Source organism: Myzus persicae, unplaced genomic scaffold (assembly GCF_001856785.1).
Source record: "Myzus persicae strain clone G006 unplaced genomic scaffold, MPER_G0061.0, whole genome shotgun sequence".
Taxonomy (NCBI): Eukaryota; Metazoa; Arthropoda; class Insecta; order Hemiptera; family Aphididae; genus Myzus; species Myzus persicae.
This window is the reverse complement of record NW_019102340.1, coordinates 92,842-110,512: the sequence shown is the minus strand read 5'-3', so window position 1 is coordinate 110,512 and position 17,671 is coordinate 92,842. Positions and strand designations below refer to the sequence as shown.

At 31.6% G+C, this 17,671-nt stretch overlaps 1 protein-coding gene across 1 annotated transcript; it reads right to left on the bottom strand.

Annotated features, from left to right (window-relative positions):
- Positions 1–1,869: 1,869 nt before the first annotated feature.
- On the bottom strand, positions 1,870–8,695 carry LOC111031905 (leukocyte elastase inhibitor-like). Its single transcript, XM_022312022.1, has 8 exons — positions 8,575–8,695; positions 8,324–8,439; positions 7,969–8,151; positions 6,600–6,807; positions 6,252–6,460; positions 5,611–5,802; positions 2,435–2,579; positions 1,870–2,318 (listed from the first exon to the last, which is right to left on the bottom strand). The coding sequence occupies exons 2-8, from the start codon at positions 8,387–8,389 to the stop codon at positions 2,173–2,175; spliced, it is 1,149 nt and encodes a 382-aa protein (XP_022167714.1). The 5' UTR covers positions 8,390–8,439; positions 8,575–8,695; the 3' UTR covers positions 1,870–2,172.
- Between the last annotated feature and the right edge of the window lie 8,976 nt (positions 8,696–17,671).

The following is a 17,671-nucleotide window of genomic DNA, read 5'->3' as shown; positions in this document are numbered from 1 at the left end:
GCCCTTGAAAATTGTATACTTTCTTTTGAATTGGTACGATGTGTACGCTGAGCGTCGATCGCTTATCGAGACACTCGGGACGACGTTATCGTTTTCGGAAACTCGTCGAGTTTTTCAGAGTTAAAATATAATATTCATGCGCCATCGGCGGGGACGATAAGACTAAGACATTAATAATTGTAATTGCTAAAAATACTGAAAATCTTGCTCTCAAGTACGCGACATCGCGATCATTCGAAGTGTATTTTGTGCGCGAGTTGTGTAGGTAAAAATGTACACAATAATAATATAACACCTAAACGAACGCTCACTTCGACGGGCGAGCAAAACGTTTTATCTCCGAAAATTTCGAGATTTTTATGCGTCCACGGAGATAATTTATACGCGCATCGATGATAATTTGTTTTTATGAAAAAAAAAAAATCGATCAACGAGAGACGGTAATAAAACGTTTTGTTATGAAGTCTAAAATTGCTTCCATATAATATAATTCACTGAACACGATGTCGTGACTTTAGTATTCTAAGCTGCGCTGCACTGGAGCTATAAGTTTTACGATTCCGTTTTTTTTTCGTTTGGTTTTTTGTTTTTAAAGATTAACTAAGAATGCTACCATACTCTGGTCTGTTCGCGTTAGTCTTTTGCGCGCAGTCAATACAATAATACTTCAAACAGCGTATCGCGCAGCGCTTATACGACCTGATTATTTGTTCGCATTGGATTTTTCGATATGATAATATTTCCATTAAAACCACTAGACTAAAAACGGCTGATTTTAAAAGTCTATAAATATTTATTGCTTCCCTTTGTAATGTATTGAAAATTTTTATTCCATAACTTTCTAAGCACCGTAAAATCCATCAGATAATATTTTCAAGGTTTTTTTTTTTGCTTCTCAAGAAATAATTTTTAAATGTGATTTGACTTGTTTTCGTTTAACAGTGATACAGTGCGTACTCATTCAAATCATTAAAAATAGCATAACACACATCGTCTTCACGTCCACCTACAGGACGGCCTCTTTGAAGCATTTGGTGACAACAATATCTGTCTGCATATATTGTGTAACCATAAATATAATACAATATTTCAATAATATTACCGAAAAATACTAACAAAAATATAAACCGCAGTAAAATTATTTGACAGCGATGCTTTTCCGAGATTATAATCATGTATATACTGGACGATATATTTTAAGTACGCTCCACCCCATATTCCCTTCAATAGTATAATATTATTTAAATTTTGATTTTTAAAATTTTAACTATAGTTAAATACCATATTTTCAAATTGCTGATATTTTTTGTACTACTCAAAAGTGCTCTGTGACAATACAAATTTCTGTTTTTCAAATGACAACCTCCCTTTTGTTTACAGCTTAATTAGCGGATAATTTTCTTGGTCATTTCTTGAAAATTCTAATGAGTAGTTTTTGAGTTATTAGAATGTTTATACTTTAGATGATTATCCTTAAAAATAGTTTTAAAAAAAATATATAAACTATATGTTATATTAGATTTTTTATTTTGATAGATCAATAGTAATTACTAACGATTTCAAATTACCTAAGCCCCTATGTCTACTTAAATAATAATAATTATCGCACACATATTACTATCCATAATACATACAATTTCTTAACTCAAAAACTACTCGTTCGAATTTTCATTTACATTCATCAAAATTCTCAAAGAAATTATCTGCTGAATAATCAAAAGTGAAAGGAGTTGGAGGGGTGTAATTTTAAAAAGATAAGTTTGTGTTATAATAGGGTGATGCTTAAGTGGTACACAAAATCTAAAGTACCTACACAAAAATATGAGGCATTTAAAAATTCCAAAAATCATAATTTGTACGTATGCATAATGTAGGCATAAAAATATATTGTTCGCATGATTACAAAATCACCCGTATATTATATTATTATACCGTAAGATTTTTGGCACACAAAATAGTAATATGCTTTCCTTTGATTTTCGTTCTGTATAATATTATGACTCTTTAAAAAACCTATATATATATTATAAAAATTACGATCATCATTATCGACGTAAAAAAAATGGCAGAAACCTTATCATATATTATCGTATTATACAAGTATCTCGTTATTACACAGTGCTATAATATACGTGCATCACTGCAGCGTCGTGATAACATAAGTGTGGCTCTTTACGCTGTCGGGTCGGACAGTCTGCCCATGAAAATGATGTCTCTGTCTTTCTTGATGATGAACAAGAACGGATGACAAGCGTGGAACTTGACCTTCTTGATGTTGGCCGGAACGTATTCCAGATTGTAGTTGGCTATGCTGGCACCTGCAGTGTAAGACCGTTGCGAGTTAGGTAATCTCGTTTGCGTTTTAATATTCGCTTGAAAATCCGAAAAATCGGAAGACTTCGAACAAAAGTCCGATGGAAGGACTGCGACTTACCGGTGACGGCCGCGGCTTCCGTTCCGTCTTCGTTGACGTCCACGTAAGTCTTGTGTTTCATGCTGCTGACCCTCAGCTTTCCAGCGGCGGACGAGCTGAGCTCGGAGAAATCGGCGCTGGGCGTGAACATTTCGGTGCAACCCAACTGTCGACAACAAAATTGAAATGTTATAGATTGATGGGACGTTATCGTGGAGGGGGCGGGTAGATAATTACTGAGACAGTTTAGTTGGCCGACAGTTTATAAAACGGTTGGATATTACAGGTAGAGCGCAGGTATATAAATAGTGGTATACGGTTAGAATATTTCGTTTGGTTTTGGAAACGGATTGCTCTTGGAAGTTATTCAGAGTATAAAATACGTATCTCATCTCTAATATCATGATATAATATTATTGTATTGACTTGGTGAACACTGTAAATGCCAAATTTATTATGTGATATTGTTCCCGCGCACGTCACTTTCGTAGTCATTACACCGAAATTACACTGAACCGACCATTCACACGATATAAATAATTAATAATTAATAACAAAATATGTGCTGTACATCGAATAGTACAAAATAATAATATATGTGTTACCAAAAATAGTTTTGTCGCCAATGGAAAAATAAACATCATTGGTATACACTACGACATAACCTAAAATCCGGGGTAAAATTATTATTCAGATGAATCATACAAATAATATTAAATAGGTACCTGGTACACTTCTAGTAATTCTCAACGTGTAGGTCGCAAACTAATTATCTTGTGCCACCTACACATGATAATAATATTTTTAGGTATCGCGAAAAAAATATTTTATTTGTCAGATATTCGCTTCATACGCGTCATTTCTTTTAGTTATAAGTTATAACTTATAGACAACGTGTTGTGAGACACTTTAATATTAAATCAACAATTTTTTACGATAACATCAAATTTAAAGTCAACGAAAATATATTTTTTGTAATAAACTAGCTACATACTATATTTTATTACATTACAATGAAGACGTTCTTTTTTATATATTAAAAAGTTTAAAATAAAGATAAATATTAATCCCCTCTGGAAATAAACCAAATGTTTAAATTTTTTGATAAAAGAAAACGGACAACTTAATCTTATATTCAAATCAAATTACTAAAATTAACTCAAGATAATAATATATGCGTTTTCATTTATCGACTACATTAAAATCATTTTTAAAGAAATCAAGAAACAAGGGTTCATTAAGAATCAAAAGTTACAATAGTTAGTTGTTTTATCAGATTGCGAAAATTTGAGACCTTGATTAATCCATTGTTTTCGTTGAAAATATTAAACTTTGAAACTATATACTTGTAGTGCTCAAAACATTTCAAGAATTGTAGGTATGTATATGCATGTAGTAGTTACCTATTAGCAAAAAGTAATAACAGTACAAAATAATAAAAAGTAAAAGTAAAAATAGAAATGTCGCGCTAATTTTTAATTCGTAGATATATAACATAAACATCATGTGATCAATATGGGTTGAAAATATGAAAACGAAAACCCAGCATAATTTTCAAAAAATTACTGTCCCTGTAAGTCCTTACTAAAAAGCTGACTGGATAATGTTAAAACTATAAAAATAAATAAACATATTGTGTTATAACAACGTAGGTACTCGAAGATACAACCAACACGAACACATTATATTTTATTTCAACCGAATTAACATAAATGAATACACATAGATTAGAGATATTTTGACTATAATATATGTTTTATGAATTTCAGTGGAACAGAAATAAACGGTTAAATCAAATAGTATTTTATAAAATGAAAAAGTTCCAGTTATTCGATAAAATTGAAAATAATATTGTACTCTAAAATATTTGGAATTATATATTCCGTCGACAATAGTAGGCATTTTAAATATACTGTTTAAAGTGTAAATTGTTACGAATTCATTATTAGTAACTCTCATTGGACACAATCTCAATGTACCGACCTTCCCGATCTAACCTTTTATATCTTTTCCGTTGTCTTCGACCAATGTCTAAGTTTTAATTTACTACACGATTATAGCATTATATAATAATTTGGACTGCCTACTCGAATACAACCAAGTTCACATACAGACAAGCAGTGTTATGCTTAAAACGTTTTCAGTAACGATAGATTAGGTAATATATTATGTAGACGGGAAAATCAAATCAACAATTATAGCTACCTATGAAGCGGAAATCGATATGATTTTAGCTAAAAGTATTTAATAGAAACTGTTAGTTCGGTATCTATCTAATATTATAGGTACGTTAAAATAATATTATTGTTCGTCAAATATTAAATCATTTAAAACTGCGAAGAATATATGCGGGCACACAAATGTTCAAAATAATAGTATGTCCTATGTATTGTAAATTATAATATTATCTTGTTTATCGAATAACCCGTTTGTAGATGACGTATATCAGTTTAAAGTAAATATTTAATTCGATTTAGAATAAGTTATATAATAATTTAAATTTTTTACTTATCCACGACATCATTGACAATAATGTGATAACATGGTTATACAAACAATTAGAGCTTTAAAAATTATGTTTTCTGATATCGTAACATTACATTCACATAGCGAACAATAAAATACATTTAAACGAATTCAGTCAATCACATATTATTATTATCATTATTATATTTTATTAAGAATGTATATAATTTATTATAATGTGAATTGATTGAAACTCTTTATTGCAATTAACGGAATCAAAGGAAAATATAAGTCGAAAGGCACCTAGATATTATACTATAATATTATATATTGCAGGAGTGTTTTTTTTTCAATTTGATTTTTTAATTTAAAAACAAATTAAAACGTTAATGGTGTATTTGACAGATATTTGTACGGCTACCAAGATAGAGCGCTGTTGTAGATATGAATAGAAAAAAAACAACATGACCTTCCGATTTGATTTTATCGAAATAAACAACACTTATAAAATGATTTGATTTTCCTGTTTGTCAACACTGAAGATGAAAAAACATTGTCTCGAGCGTGTGCATCAAATGGTAAAAAAAAAAAAAAAAACCCGTAAAACCCGACGGCCGCCGACAAACTCCGTCAAGGTGGCTCTGCACGTACGGACGAAATATTTATATTTACCAACCAAATCGTCAGCTGTAAAATAAACGTATGCATATAACTATGTTCTGTGCACTCACGTTTTGCATGGTTTTTTCGAGATTCAAATCGGATTTGAACCTAAACTTCGGTACGTCCAACTCGACATTGTAGACGGTCATGTTGCCCAGCAAGTAAGCGTAGTTTTTGGATTTCTTAAGGAACACGTTTTCCAAGTCCTTTACTCCGTCCATCTTGTCTGGCAATATGATGAGCATCTCGTAACCGCCCACCTACGTATGACAGAGCGCAATCGATCAGTATAATAATATGTAATGTTTAATTGTGTATCGCCACAGGACAATGATTTTTTCTCAAGCTCGGGGTGAAGAATGTCTAAGGGTCTAAGGGTGGAAGGACACGTGCCCAAACTCGGGGTAGTAAAATATTTCTGGGAAATGATGACTGAGTAAAACTTAAGTATTAAAATACAAATTTAAATTTTTTTCGGATCCGACCGGAACAATTCGACGACGATTTCGTCCTCAGAGAACCAAATAGTGTTATATTAAAATAGGTTGTTCTTTTATAATAATTTGAGAGAATAACTAGGAAATTTCAAAAGATCTTAAATCCTCTCCCCTGTTTTCTTGATCACTGGTGGAAAAAAAAAAGCCAAATAGTGGTGATGGGGGCTCCAACGTTTTCAATAATATGAGGGAGGGCATTACAAGACTCGTACTTTGTACGGTATTTCGACGGCCGAGAACTTATAGTGTTCATCCTTATAGTATTTAAAGTGACCGGTTTGGTGCAACATTTTGATATCGATGTGTTTCGTAGGCGTGAGGCAGAAGCTCGAGTTCTTCGTCGCCGTGAATGGTGATTTCCACGAGTTTTGAAAGTGTACGGCCGACACTAAAGCCAACACCGTGTCCTTGTTAATGTCACCTGAAGGCAAATAATGATATCGCTACTGTAAGTAACTGAGGTACGCCGTACGATCGTTTGTTTTTCGGATGACACCGACGACAAAACAGTACGTCACACTGCTATGATACAGCTGTTGCTATTATCTTAAAATTTTTACCTGGTTTGAAAATTTCCGAAATTTTCCCATTGGTTTTGCTATTAACCCATTTGTTAACTTCCGACACCCCGGATGCAGGATTTCCGGAGAAATCGACACTCTTCACTTCAGAGTTCAAGTACTTTTGATTATTTTTAGTGTACTCTGGATTTAAACTGAATGCTTTGTCCGAGAAAATTCCATTGGCGACGGTCAAATGCCCCGGGACCTAAGAATAATAAATTCAACTATAAACTTTTCTAGTCATTAATAATAATTAGTCTGGTAAAGCACAAGTATTAAGAATTAATTGCCTGAAACTATGAACAACAAAAAAAAAGCTGAAAAAAAGAACTGCATAAAAAAAAATCAATAACTGACATACACTTGATTACAAAATATAAAACTGCTGTACACAGTTAAAAAAAAAAAATAAAATTATATAAATAAAATCGTTCATGCTTCAATGCACAATACATTTTTGCAAAGTATTGTTTAAACTAACAGACATTTTTCTGAATCAATTTTTTTTTGTTTTAAAACTATAAACCCTTTTTTATAAATATTAGGTATGAGGATTTAAATTTTTTGTTTGAATATTGAACACCATTATTTAATTATTTCGAATTATTATCATGAAGTCAATAACTTAAATTGACTATTTATAACTACATTATCTACTGATAAATACTTATATCTTTTATGATACGTGCTGTTCATTAAAAACGAATGACTCATAAAATTGCTAATTATTGTTATATAATTTGTTTTCAAAATGTATTAATTTAATTTCTTGAACACAAGTATACTATAATTCTTAATTTAACTAATCATTAAATAATTTATTAATAAATCATATTGATATTTTAACCGACATTCAATAGAATAAAATAATTATTACTATTATTTGTATGTAATCATAATGTCATAAATCATTTAATTATACTTATAGTCAGGTTTTATGGTTAGATTAAATCATTTATGCTATTTAATACCCAACTTTTTATTATATACAATATTTTAATAATTATTATTCTAAAATATATAAATATTTTTGATTATTATAAAAATATAATACCAGAAAAATGTATTATGCTTATTTCAATAATTTTGTTTGAATTATTAATTATAAAAACCGTTATTTTAAAAAGTAAAAATTCAAACCGGAAATTACAAGTCGATCTAATTGTGTATCAACTGATGAAAATCATTATTAGTACAATTCATAGGTATACAATTACTCTAGATTGAAAAATACATCCTAGTTTCTCCCACTTAATAAACTATGTGATTATAAGTTGCCATTTTTTGTTTACATTTTTGAATTTTTGAAATTAAAATTATTGCCATGTTGAAAAACACTCAGAGTGAGGAGATTTTTTTCACATACTTCGAGCCTTGTAATGACCGATTTGATGTTTTCGTAATTTGGTGATTTGTCTTTGGATAGGTGTAAGACCTTTTTGAGTTGGTCGTTGGTCTTAGACTTGGATCCAAAGGCCAGGAGCAGCAACAGGAACTGTATGCTGTACGTGGAAGCGAAAACGTTTCCTTCGACTGAACTGCCGAGTTCCTGGAAAGAAAATTTAATCCAATGAAGTCGTTACTAGAATCGTATCGAACTGATTACAAGTCCAGTTTGTTTTCAAAATCTATTTTTTATTAGCAGAGTAGACAGTTGGAAATGTCGCTTTCATCGGTCGCGTTTCCAACAGTCGGGTAACATAATATTATAATATCATTACCTTGAACAACGTGAACGAATAGTTCGACGTCAGGGCAGTGTAGTGGATACTCGCCGAGCTATTCATGACGTCGTGTCTGGAGAAGTCAGTCAAACAGCTCGAACCATGAACTGCAGCTATCAAAAAAACTAAATTATAATATTAATTATTCTAAAACTATCCGGTCCGGTGTGCGAACTGCGTCTGCAGGCGCGACCACGAGTTGTTATTATTTAGAGGTTATCGATCGTGTACGATCGCGGCCGATCTACCTCCACGACAGACGATATCGGGCGACGTCGGCGTTTCAATGTACGGAAATAATCTTCGGGGCCAAAGATCGACGTGGAGGAGCGAATATAACAGCCGCCGTGGGCTCGTTCCGAGATCGATTTCGCGAACGTGAAATATAACATTAATGGTGTTATAGTCGTTTTAATCATTAAAATATTATTATGTTTGTGCGATTAAAATATTTTTTTTTTCCAATTACCATAATAATAGCTGCAGTTCGATGACCGCGACTCTGCAGCGAGTTCTAGGTCATGATGATACGACTCGAGCACATATTATTATCATTGGAAAATGTGTAATGTGTTGAAACGTTAGTCAAACTTAAAATACATTTTATACATAGTGTTCGTGATTTTTCTGCAATTGATGTTTTGTATAGACTTCCGGTCGCTGTTGTAGGTACCTACTTGTTTACTTCCTGTTGGACTGCGCATGTTCCTGCCGATGCATTCATTATTATATTTTCATTAGAAATATAAAATGATAATATTTTACGATATACATAATATTATAATAAGTAGTGGAAACTTAATCCTCAAAAGTCTTCCAAGACCCCCCTCCCCCTCAAATACAGTTTAAAAATAATAAAATTGTAATAGTTTCATGAAAAGCTGGCTTCTTAGCATTTGAAGACTACTATTAAGAAAAAAAAATGAATTTCAATCGCCCCAATATAGGACTATACAAATGTAAAGACTACAGATATTATAAAATAAGCATAAATGTAAATTATTAAAAGAAAAATTAAGTACAAAAGTATATATTTTGTAATATTGCCTTTCATGTAGAAGAGGAGTAACAAAAAAAATTAATATTTTATTGACGAATTTTAAAATGATATCCTCCACAAAAAAAAATTATCCTGATAACAAGTTTTATGTTTTATTGAAACTGTAATAAGGATTAAGTTCGATTTTTAACGCTCGGATTAAAATTATAATGTTTTCACGTACATTGAAGGTACTTCAGTTGTAGGTACGTACTTTTTAATTATTGTTGCTTGACAACAACGCATAACCTCAACGAATTAATTAATTACTCCATTTGACCTTAACATCCATGGTGGATGGTTGAGCGCTAATTAAATACAGTTCAATGTAATCGGTGTCTATTACTCGATGAGAAATTTGTTTTCGCCCAAAACGGTATTCAATCAAAAGTTAATTAAACGAAATAATTAAAGCCAGATATATTATTATTCACGATCACGTTAAATATGGTAGGTACACTATCTTTAACCGTGTTTAAGAGAAAGGTGAGATAGATGTTGACAGAGACTTCCGTTATTGGAGGCTCGTTATATATTTTCTTTTCTAATTATTATTTTACTCGCCTCTCTTTTTTGTTATAAATACCAAGCTTATATTATATCCGATTGTTTACAGATGAATCAGGCGGACTTCATTTTGTTCTGTTATTATAACGTTCCATAATATAAAAGCCGGCTTCGCTGAGTTCCAAACCCATAACGTTATTCGTTGGACTTTTACACAAAGGTCAACACGTTTCAATAGTTCAAAAGACGTAAACACCGTGTGTTTTTGTTTTTCGAAGGATTAGACTAGCAGCATAACAATAACACTTAAGGCAAATAATAATTACCGCAATATACGCCGTATAACCCCGTATACACCCGGCATTAACATTATAAATTATAATAAATATTTGTGAATTATTCAAAATAAAAATGTCTAATGCTCTTAATATTATTATTATTAATTGTTAATTAGTCAATATTAATATTGCAATTGTACAAATAACTAACAGTAACTACATAAGAACAAGTTTAAACTTCAAACGTAAAAAATAATTGTATTTGTTTTGTTAGAATAAAAGCTATTACTTTTTTGGCCATTACTACATTTTAAGTAGACTGATGTTTCAAACGTAAAAATAAGTACCTAATACAATATGTATTATTAAACAAAAATCTCTGTAAAAGTAGTAAGAGCAATTGAAAGATAGCCCTAGGAGGGTAATTAACCTGATTTTTGTTTTTTTCTAGATGGATTTTCATACCTAACCTAGATTCGTTAACGAGTTGCCCCTTCTAAAAAAGTTTATCTAGAGGGACGCCAATGCAAAAGAAACTGTTTAATATTTTATTTTATTTTTATTTTACATAATATCATAATAGGTTAATCAATAATTAAAGTATATAATATTAAAATGCAGTATTTCTGCAAACGAAACGTCCGCCTCTGGTCACGACTTCTACAGTTTCGCGAAAAATCATTAGGACCCCCCCCCCTCTCCTACGAGAGTACTCGGAAGTGGCCAAACGTCTCTTCGGAGGACGATCAAGTACAGTCGACCCCTGGCACAATGGGAATTTGATCTTCGAAGTGCAAACGCCAGCACGCCACAGCCATCAGCGGACAATAGGAACAGACCTCGTGTCGGTTTGTGGGGCGATGGCGAGGCCGCTACCGGATGACTGAAATAATTCCCTTTTCGAAACGTCCGACATTGTGGAATTTATAAGCTCTCTCTGAGATTGCATCCGTCTCCGGCAGTTGTCGTGTCCTGTGCCCGGTCCGTGTACCGAGATCGTTCCCCGCTACGTCACCCGCGGGTGAGATATTGTCGCCTGTGTATAATATTATACACCGCAGTCGTCACTCTGTTTAGAATAATACAACGCACTTATTTATACTTCGACGGGCATCTCTTATTTGCGATATTATTGTTCCGCACTAAATATAGTCTTCGGAAAGACTCAACACTCTTCAGACGCTGTCGTAATAATATTACGTATCATATACATAGAGGGCTACGGGAATGGGACCATTACTGATCCTGCATGACGTTTTTAGAGACAAATTAAATAATGCCAGTGGATTTATATCATTATTGTGTGAGCCACCCTCGCTATTGCTGCAACCTTTAGGGGTTATTATAACTATGTGCTATAAACACCCTCCTCGGGGTCTCGATAGGAATCTATATTGATACAACTTTTATTGAAACCGGCCCAGTAGTTATTGAGTAAACAGAGGACAAACAAACAAACAAACAAATGGAAACATTCTGCTGATTCAGACCGCTGAAAATTCTCCTTTAGATGATCCTGCACGGCCACGACAAATATTAAATAATTCCACCGGATTTACCCCCGTTTTAAACTCAGTTTTATGTAAGATGCACACGTTTTCACCAATTCTAAACTACAAGCGTAAAATGTATGGTAACTATTTTATTTTATGCAACCTATTGCGTTGACAATAAATAGTGTAATGCAGTGTTTCCCTAGTTCCCGACCTTGGGGCCGCGGTGTACACATTTCTGAGGAGACGCTAACTGGAGTCGTGACGAAGTAAAACTTGTATTTATTTAATTTTTTTATTTCTCTATGCATGGAAAAGAAGAAAAATGAACAACGACCGGTTGAAAATCTACAAAGGGGTCATATAATGGAAGAGGTTGGAAACCACTGCTGCAATATGTACATATATGTGACAAATATTCGTTTTCCGAGAGCCAACAAATATCTGGGCTGCAAACTTGAATCGTAAAATTTAAAGTTTGAAAATTGGCTTCGAGGTGCACATCCTTCGGGTACCTATAGAATTCCCTATGTATCTAATTTCAGAACTATGGTCTATGAGTCTGATATACTTGGCTATAAGGATCGCTTACACACACCCACACAAACAATGTATTTTATTGTTAAACATATGATCATCATACCGTCTCTGTCAATATTTTGAAATTATATCACATGTTATACCAAATAAATTAATTATCAAACTAAATTGGGTCGCAATTTCAGATTTAAAACAAAGCATTAAAATGTTTAGGCTTGCCAAACTTTTCCACCTCCGGGGGCTACAGTGAAGTGATGGTCAAATCATTCATATTTTTTTATGGGATACAAATTCGCTTGCCATATTAATCATAATAAAATGATCGATTTCCATCGATTTCCTTGTGAAAGTCATCAGAGTTTAATATTTTTATTTGATGGCAGTTTCCAGGAAGTTACTTTTTTCCAAACCTAAACAAACCTAACCTATCTTGGTCCTTGTATTTATACGGACCGTGGCCCACAAATAAGTAATATGTAATCTTACAACTACCTAACAATAGGTTACTCAATACTTTATGAAGTGTAAACTATTTATGTTATTATATCATGATTTATGAATTGCTATAATTTCGGTTGGGTTCTGGCGCCAGCATACAATTCAAGCAGCCGAAACGTATTTCGCCCCCAGTCGAATTAATAAATTAATTTTTTTAGTTGTTTTCAAACTGATTTATAATTATATAAAATAATGCTTATTTTTTTATAATACTTTAAAATTATACTCTCTAAACTTTATAGCATAAACATAATATACTGCAATGTTTATTTTATTCAAATGCGTTTATTAACGCACCGGTTTTTAAGCCGTTTGTTTATTAAATAAAATTACTTGAATAATATATAATGGAATAACAAATAAATATTATTTATGATTACAAAATATAATTAAGAAGAAATTAAAAATTATTATTATTGAGAACGATTTAAAAATACGTATCGAAAAACATTATTGGCGACTACTTTTAATTATTTTTATTGATGATTGTTTTTAAACAAATAACTATTTATATGGCTATGATTAATAAGAGAACATTTTAATTTTCACCTAAAACGGCCTGAACGCGCCTCTTCGTAATAATTGAAGAAATACGATTTCGGGAATGAATATTATTGGGGTTATTTTATTTTTTTATCACTATGTCAGTTATTCTGAATTCTTTTGGTCTTCATAATTAATTTATGTTGAAGATGATCTTGTGCATACTTACCCACGATAGGACAGCAGTAAATTATAAAATAACTATTGAACACAAAATATATATAATAAAATGACACAATTTTGATTATGAGACTGTATAACTCTATTTAACAGTTAATATCATAATATTATAATGCTTTACATTATTTTTATGATAGTTTTGCACCTTAAATAAATCAAATTTTTTCTATGATGATATATCATAATATTAATTTTTCACATAATATATTATTTTGCAAACACCTTTGAATCGACAAACAATATTGCCCTAACACGGTCATAAAAATAAATAATTCAACATTAATCGTTCTATAAAACATTGAACTGTTTAAAATAAGAACCATTTTTCTTGCAAGACAGTTAATTTTAATAAACATGTGATTTTTAAATTAAATAACTTCAACATACCCATAATATCTACTATATCAAATTTTAATCTTCTCTAGAAATATGTTGACGTTCGGCTTATAACTTTTTTTTGTGTATACTCTTATACAAGTTAGAAAACCTCACTCTTCGGGGGTGCGAAAGTCCAGGTTTCTAAACTCAATTTAGTAGAACGCAATAAATTATAGTTCCATTTGCAATTTAAAACGAATTTGATAAACTTTTATATTTTGGTACTCCAATTTTTTTTTTAATATTGGCTAGTATGAATTTAGTTTGAGTAGAATCGGAAATTAATTATTTATTTATTCAACTGATGTATTAAAATATTTATATAAATAAGTCTCTGGTTAAATTTTAGTTTGAATTTCCAGTTTTTTGTTTTAAAATGTGAATATACTAAATACTAATAGTAAATAGAAATATTAATATCAACATTCGTAACTATGTAATCGTTATAAGTATTAATAACTAATAACCAGGGCTCGTGAGTGCATGCATCTGCATGTTTCTTTTGCTTCACAGGAAAACATGCTAACTGAGATACAAATCCATTTCATAACAATTATAGTAATAATAATATGAAGTTTTATAGTGCATGTTATAGCATGTTTTGGGTGTAAAGGCGTATTCGGCATACAGTCCACTTTTTACAGTCGTTAGTACATATTGTTTCATGGAAATATTTTTTAGACAAGTATTTGAAAATGTTCTTGTTTCTTGTTTACTTTTCCGTTTACAAAATTAAAGTGTTTTTATTTATTTTTATTCCCGTGTGAATGTGTGAGTACCTAGTATCCTAGTAGGACCTATTTAGATTTTATGCGTTTACGCAGTACCGCGGAAACAATGTAATCGCTACCACTACCATACTCCACCGTACCAAGGTCGTGGTCGAAACAAACCTGTTCAGGCATGTACACGCGTGCAGCTTCTCACCAACCCGCATTTATAATTGTGTACATTGGTACAGTATAGATTTCTTGCACCCGCCAGTCGCCGATGAGGTTACTCGTACGAGTCGTATGCGCTAGTATGTAAGTCCGTTCAATTTCCCGTTTTAATACTTTCGTGTTATTCATATTTTGTTTAAACAATGCCGAAACAAAAACAAACAGTTGCAGGCCGTTTGCAAAATTTTGTGGCCGAATTTGGTGCTGAATATTTGTCAACCGACAACAAAGTTTTAATCTGTACAGTGTGCGAATCTAAGGTATCTAGTGAAAAACGTTTTAGTATTACACAGCACATTACTTCAGATAAGCATATGTCGCGGTGTTCAACGATTCCAAAGAAAAGAAGGGAACAAAAAAATACAGCTGCTCGTACCTTCCATATCAAAAAAGAGTGAATATAACTTAGATTTATGTAAAACGATGCTAGCTGCCAATATCCCCCTTAATAAATTATCCAATGCACAATTTAAAAGTTTTCTTGAAAAGTATACTATGAAAGATACCCCTATAGAATCAACATTACGATTAGGATATGTTGACGATCGTTACATCGGCACGGTTAACAAAATTTAAAAAAAAGTTAACGGTAAAAAAATATGGACATCGTTGGATGAGACTACAGATGTTTAGGGGAGGTATATAGTGAGCACAACGATTGGAATACTCTTGCATGATTCTCCTGGTGAAATATTTTTACTAAATATTGATGAACTGGAAAAAGCAAATCATAGTACTATATGCAAGACATATAGATATAGGTATATAGATAAATCGTTGTTGTTACTATGGCCCGATGGAATGCAGTACGACGATGTCCTGTTATTTGTACTGACGCCGCACCATATATGAAAGGCAGCTCGTACTCTACGATCTTTTTACACGAAAATGATTCATCTCACTTGTGTGGCACATGGTCGACATCGTGTTGCCGAAGAAATTCGTTCACAGTTTGGTAATGTAGACGATTTAGTGGCCAACGTTAATCAAGTATTTCGAAAATGTCTATATCGAATACAAATATTTAGAAATGAAGCATCTGATTTGCAATTACCCCCGTCACCCGTTATTACTCGCAGGAGTACATGGTTAACTGCTGCGTCGTATTACTGCACACATTTTGAAACTATAAAAATTATAGTTGAATCATTTGACGAAAGAGATGCTGTGGCTGTAAAAAAATCGAAACAAGTACTCAAATTCCAACAACTACAGGCCAACTTGATTCATATCAAATCAAACTTTGATTACTTTCCAATAGCGATCACGCGTCTACAAGAACAAAGCATTCTATTAAGTGAAGGACTTGATATAGTCGAAGAAATCGTAGACACATTTGAAAAACCAGAAGGACATTTTTTGTCTTCAAAAGGACAAGGATTGAAATTTAAAAAAAAAATTAAATATGTTTTGGACAAAAATAAAGGGTACAACATAATTTGTGTGGCAAAGAAGAAAATATTGAAAATTTAGGTCTACCTGAAGATATGACTGCAAACGATTTACTGTACTTTAAATATGCATCTCTTACTTCAGCAGATGTAGAAAGATCCTTTTTCATGCTCAAAAACTTATTGGTAGACAATCGTCGATCTTTAAGTTGGAAAACATAAAAAAAAACACTATAATAGTACAGTTATTTCTAAAGTAAATATAATTTTTATAAATATTATAATAAAATATATCAAAATGAAATACCTAATATTTCATTCCAAATGTTTTCAGTGTAGGTGCTGGATATGGGTGTACACAAATTAGGCACAAATGACTACCTAATTAAGATTTATAAAAATAACAAAGCTATTTGAACTACACAAGTATTAAAATTATTTTTTAATTTATCAATTTTGACTGTTGAATACATAAAAATTAAAAGAAAGAAAATACCTAATTTATTAGGCTAACACTTTTAAAATGTATTGATTTATCCTTATTATTTTTAAATGTTCTCATGATTTTTTTACATAATGCATATTTTGAGTGCATAATTAAAAAATGTTAGGGCATAAAATTGCATATTTTTAAACTTTTTAGTACATATTTTTAATGCTTATTTAGGTATTTTTTAGTGCATGAAGTTACGAGCCTTGATAATAACCTATCAGGTGGACACAGCGGGGATATTAAGTATTCTAAACTTATGTTTATAGAAACCTAAAACTTAAAATTAAAACATTTAAAAACAAAACCTATTAATATTAATTATTTGATTTTTTAGGTTTTTTTTAGTCAAATTTTCACTAAAAAATATAATAAGTTTTTTCACTTCAGTTTAACGATTAGATTCTAAACGAAACAAAGGATGTATTTACTGTCGGCATTTCGATTTCCATATGCCAATCAAATAGATTACAAAGTTAAATTGAGTTTGTTTGACATATCACGCACAATAAATTCGACTTTCTACGAGAACAGATTAATGACATATCCATTTAATACTTACAGGGCATTATAAATACGCATTCAAAATTAATTTGAAAAACAAAACAAACGGTATAGTCGACCTAATTATGAGAAGTGTATTTAATCGTTTTTATAAAAATCACTAGATTCTTCGTAAAGTCTCCACATCTCGTTTATTTTTTAAAATTTAATTTAATTTTACACTAAACAGTAATAATAATGTCTTTGAATAATACTCTATTGTGTAGGTAATCCATTGCAAAATGCACATTGCACCAATTTTTGCATATTACTACTTGTTCGCATTACAGGATTTGTCAAATGTATAATGTGTAAAGATATTATGCTCACATATCATAATTGTCTATATTGATTTATTCAATAAAATAAATAACGGTCAAGTTGTCGCACGCAGAGAACCGTTAAAAATCCAATAAATACCATTGATCACTGATGAAAGGAACGATTTGCATTATTTGGACACGTAGAAACTCACACACTGTTGTGACCATTTTGCGCAACATGTGTGATCTATTTCGTGTGAA